The 5308-nt window shown below is 48.6% G+C and overlaps 1 protein-coding gene across 1 annotated transcript in view; it reads right to left on the reverse strand.

The window, feature by feature from the left end:
* Positions 1 to 1079: 1079 nt before the first annotated feature.
* The window catches only part of SEC24D (SEC24 homolog D, COPII coat complex component), an 89726-nt gene continuing 85497 nt past the window's right edge, over positions 1080 to 5308 (reverse strand). The window contains exons 21-23 of the mRNA XM_023536962.1: positions 4602 to 5276; positions 2472 to 2561; positions 1080 to 1896 (exon numbers count right to left, since the gene is read on the reverse strand). Coding sequence (XP_023392730.1) covers positions 1756 to 1896; positions 2472 to 2561; positions 4602 to 5276 — 906 coding nt within the window. The 3' untranslated portion in view covers positions 1080 to 1755. The remainder of the gene's footprint in view (positions 1897 to 2471; positions 2562 to 4601; positions 5277 to 5308) is intronic.

Raw genomic sequence — 5308 nt, forward strand, 5'->3', positions numbered from 1 at the left:
TTAATCTGAACCGCATGGGATTCCCTACAACTATTTTTCAAACGTGGATAATATATTTTTAAAGAAAAAGTTTCTCGTGGACCCAAGGGATACCTCAATTTGAAAAACTACAGTTGAAAAATACTAACTTAATAAAGTCTTATTCTATAAAGGTATTAAAATTGAAAATCCTTACTGCAAAGTTTTATATTTATAACTCATAATTTTTTAAAATATTGTTAAAATGAAACACGCTAACAATTCTTGCACAACTCGTGAACTCTGCAGTCACTGTCGTTCTGAGGGGACTGACTGGACAGCAGCCACAGCTGTCCCAAACTCACCTTGCTCCTCGTGATTTAGAACTGGACCTTCGTGGATTAAGTTTGGTGGACAATGACTGTGAAAATCGTGTCTGTGAGGACGTGCTCCGGGGATCCGAAGAGTTGGCCTGGGCAGGGGACGTGATGGGGAAATGTGGTGGCCTTTGAACCGTCTGAAAACTGCCCCCAAGTAGAGGAAAACCCCGCCCGTGCCCCAGAGGGAGCGCGCTCAGCAAAGCGGTCTGTTCTGACAAACAGCTGGCCCAAAGGCCGCGTGTGCCGCTTCAGCAGAGGCCAGCAGCCGCTGGAGACGGTGGCCGCGGATTTCTGCTGCTGCTTTCAACTGAGATTCTTTTTTCTTTTTATCCAGATTAGTCAGTATTACATCTCGTGTTTTCAGCAATTAGAATTTGCATAGTCAGCTCTCCCCAGAGAACTGCCTTCTATGGAAGACCACTGACCAGCCTTTCTGGAAAGCTTCAGACACAGCAGTGAACAGCGCCTCCTGGTGGAGCAGAAGTTCAATTTCAGGTTATCTTCTCATGTTCAAAAACATGATCTAAATTGTGATCTTCCCTCTTCCTTGTTTTATTAAGAGAGAAACACGTTTCCACCATACCGAGTGTTAAGCAGGTGAACATACCATCCTGGTCACCCTGTCTCCCGTCCCTGGGGGGACCTCCAGCAGCGGAGGCGGGGCCACTGAGCGACCTCGGCGGGATGCACCGTGAGGACGTCACCTCACAGTACCTGAAACATGAATCCTCCCTGCTGAGCAGAGCATACGAAAGGATTTATTGATACTGGTTAAGATCCATTATATACAGGTAGAAACCTTCATTATTGTACAGAGAACCATTTGAGAGTATTGATAGACAATTTTATAGACAATCGGAAAATAGTTTAACATACACAACATAGAATTATGAAAAAAATGTAGAACGCACATGGTCCTACCAATAGATTCCAAGGTTATTAAAAGTCCGCTATGCAAACCTCAAGTGGAAAATGTTCAGTGGGGTTACGTGGTTTAAAAAAATTAGATATAATGTAAAAATTAAGTTTTTTTCCTCTCACTGCAAATAGGAGATGAGCCAAGACAACCTTTTCCCCAAATCTATACATTTTGAAAAATAATTTAAATGTCTGGCACAAAGAAGGAAAATTGAGAATGTTTACAGTTTTGTAAAACTGTGCCTTTCATGAAATGCAAAAGTATATCATCAGTCTTAACAGTTAAAAATTGTACAATAGAAACAGACTGTTCCCTTTGAGGTACAGCTGTCCCTTCGCTGGCTTCGCACCTGAGCACCAAAGCTGAAGGTCTGAATGCTGTGGAAAGCCACTCTGAAAAGGAGCAAGGAATCAAAGCGAGCCCGCTGTCTTCTGGAGAATCCGCCGCCAAGAAGGAGATGATTTCCCTAGAAACGCAACGCCAACACAGAAGGCTCCGCTAATTCAGCAGCTGACAGATCTCCTTGTGCACACAGCAGAGGAAATCCACGTAAGACGGCCCTCCGTGGGGTCCCTTGTCCTCCACCAGGAGCTGCCGGAAGACCATTTCTGCCTGTTCTCGCTGCTTTACGATCACGAGCTGGGGAGAGACAGCAGCGAGGCAGCTGGTTAGCCACATTTTCTCAGCGCGTCTCGATTTTATACAGACTGTCCACTGGGCGTGAGGCCTTGGAGGATGTGAGAAGCGCCTGTTGCCCAGAGTGGAGGGTGGCACCGACCCCAGACCACCAAACCCAGACGTCCGAGTCTGAGTGTCCACCATGAAACGGAGGCAGAGTGCTGTGGGAAAGGCTGCACCACGCAGGGGGCTGTCGCCGAGCCTTAAGGATAGGGCAGGGTCCCTTAAGGACGTGGGGTGGGGTCAGAGGGCAGTCCACATGCCCTGGGCCAAAGACAGTGTCGGCTGCCAAACCACGAAGAGGGGCTCCACGATTACCGAGCTCACGCTCACTAAAATGCCCGTGGCTAGCCGTGGTGACGGCTGCCGACTTCTGCGTGTTTGTGTTTGATGAGTAGGTAGATACACTTAGAGGTCAGTGTGTTTTCCATCAAAGATCATGTTATAAAAATACAGGACATGCATTTAAAAAGTCTGTAATGAAATTGAAAAAATAAAACACTCAAAGAAAGGAAAAAATAAAATCTTGTTCCTACCTTCATTGAATATGGCCTCTTTTGTTGGATGGTACTCATTATTGTCCTGAGTGTTTGAGAATACGGGTTTCCTACCTCAGGCAGTAACGTCTAAAATTAAGAAAGTCAAAATTTAAGTTTCAGTATAATTTACAGGATTTAGATAGAAGCAGCAATGAAGTTATTAGAATGTTATAAAGTTAAAAAAAATCCTAAACCATACATTTAACTATTGACTTAGTTCATTTACCTAAACATCAAAATTGTGAAAAAAAGTGCCAACAACGATTTGTTTTTATCGGCATACGTTTCCCCCAGTGAACTGTCTTTTGAAAATAACCCTCCTCTGGAATCCGGCATGCGCACATCTCTGAAAGGACACACAGGCATGTGTGTGATGCAGAGGCTGTCCTTGGACCACGCACCGTGATTTCAGCCCCTTTGCAGCAAGGACGTTTCAAGTCCGCGTTCTATGGCAAAGCCTGACTGTCATTCCTGCCGCAGTCAGCTGCAAGACCCAGAGACGTCAGTGGGTCTGGAAAACGCCACCCAAGTACCACTGTTCCAACATTAGAACCACCAAATGCTGGCTTCTCCAGGGGCGTGTGGCCTCTTAGATTCCCTGCAATCTGGTTAACATCCACAAAAGCAGCGGATCCAGCTGCAGATGGCCCCCAGGGGATGTGAAAGGTCTGGACTGAGAGTCTGTCCAGTAAGAGAATAAAATGCTAACGCTCACTTCTCAGCCCGAAGCTACCAAATACATCATTGTGAGTTAGCCACCGAACTGGCGAGCTAGAACATTTTACCACAAAGTCAAAAGTCTCAAGGAAAGATCACGGCCAATATTTTTCACAGGAGTTGTAAGAAAAGCAGAAATTCATCATCTATATTTACGTTCCTTCTCCTGTCTGTATTCTCTGGCATTAAGGTAGATCTTTTTATTCAACAAACAAAATGAGCACTTCACGGACGTGTCGCAGGTTGCCAGGTGCGTCTAAAGAGAAAGTGTCACTTGCATGTAACAGTTACTTCATCGACGCTGTGAAATTAGGGGAGGCTTCCTTAAATCCTGTATAAGCATTCTTCAGACTCATAGTTCTTTACCTTTTGAATTTCAATTTTGTTTGCTGTTTTTTCAAAATTCCATTTCTAATTATTCCTTAATTTCAACCACGTGTAGACATCCTATTTCTAGATCTTAGTTTTCACCTTAAAACTAGTCCTAAATGGGACATGGACAACTTTTAATTCCTTTAAAAATACAACTTGGACATTCATAATGGATTTGCAGCTCTCTGCACCAACCACGTGCCTATCTAGCCGGGAACTTGAACCCTGCCTTCCTCCTGCGTGCCATTCATCTGCCTCCCTGCCAGAAACCGGGGAAAGCATCTGGCCAGAGTCAGTGAGGCCTCGGGCCACAACTGCTGATCCTACGTGTGGTGCAGAAGGAACTCGCCGCCAGGCGGAGCAGCACAGCGGCCGGCACAGCCCCGCGCTCACCCACCAGGTCTGCACAGGAGGCGCGCGATGCACGCTGACTCTCGAGTGATGGCTGCTGGGTTCCCGCACAGACTTTAAAAGAACGTCATCCGTGTTCATCCCACCCGCGTAACGACTGTGGCAGAGGGCACGTGGCCTGGTTTCGTGGGAGTGTCACCTCGCAGTTCGTTAATCTGAGCGCCCGCAGCTGAGCATGCACGAGAGGTTTCCGCCTGCTTTTAAATATGCTCCTCGGCACCAGGGATGAGCCCAAAGCCCGAGGATGTTTCAGCTCCCACCGCGGCCACTCCCTGCCTGAGCCAACTTGTCCCCAAGCCTCCGCCGATTCACCTGTCGAAGGTGACGACAGGACCATCTCACCGACTTTTTACGAGGATTAGGCGGAATGGTGTAGAGTGTTTAAAGCGCAGTGACTGGCACACGGGAAATGATCCAGAGATGCTGGCAATCTCAAAGTCACGTATTTTGGTTGTTTGTATAATACTTTCTACACACCACACCAGCCGACCGTTATTCATCGAAACGTGAAATTCTCTCATGCGGAACTACGCTTTACTGTTTTCCTTCTTTGCAATATATAGATGCACGTGAACAAAAAACATGTACGAACTTGTCTTTTACCGCAAAAACGGAAGAGCTACTGACCATGTCTGTGCTGACGTGTGCCAACGACGGCACGCTGAATATCCCTTGGATGAGCTCGGGCGGGCTGCTGGCCCCCAGCCACAGGAACACGTTCAGGCCGTTCACCAGCAGGAACACTCCGTCCTCCGAAAGACGCGACTCGGAGCAGCGAATGGCAGCGGGCACTGCCGTGCTCGTGACGTCTAACGTGTGCTGGGCAGGGGATGGCGAGAGCGTTAGGAGGCCCGTCCTCGCGCCCCTCTTCTCGTCCCCGTCCCCCCCGGTGTAATTTACTGGGCTGTCCGCATGCCCAGGTTGTTCTGGTGTCTGCACGAAAATCTCGCCCTTGTACAGCTGACGGAGTTTTGTCGGGAAGGAGACACGACGAGTAAACATGTAGAATATCAGATGGGTGTTCAGTGCATTAAGGAAAAACCCCAGGAAAGTGGGATACGGCGTGGCCGGGCGGGTGGAGACCAGGAAGCCCTGATGAGGAGCCATGAGGGCGGTGGGAGAGTGTTCCGGGGGTGGGAGCCTGTCCCGGATGTCCCAGGACCAGCAAGGAGGCCAGTGGGGCTGGGGCGGAGGGAGAGAAGGGAGGGGCAGAGTTGGGGGGGCAGGCGGGGAGTGCAGACCGCGCGGGCCAGGGCGGTGGGGATGGGCTTCTCGGGAACTCCCGAGGGTCCTGAGCTGAGACTCGTTTTAACAGGAAGCAGACTGAGGCGAGG

This window comes from Pteropus vampyrus, unplaced genomic scaffold (genome assembly GCF_000151845.1).
Source record: "Pteropus vampyrus isolate Shadow unplaced genomic scaffold, Pvam_2.0 Scaffold174, whole genome shotgun sequence".
In the NCBI taxonomy this organism is placed as follows: Eukaryota; Metazoa; Chordata; class Mammalia; order Chiroptera; family Pteropodidae; genus Pteropus; species Pteropus vampyrus.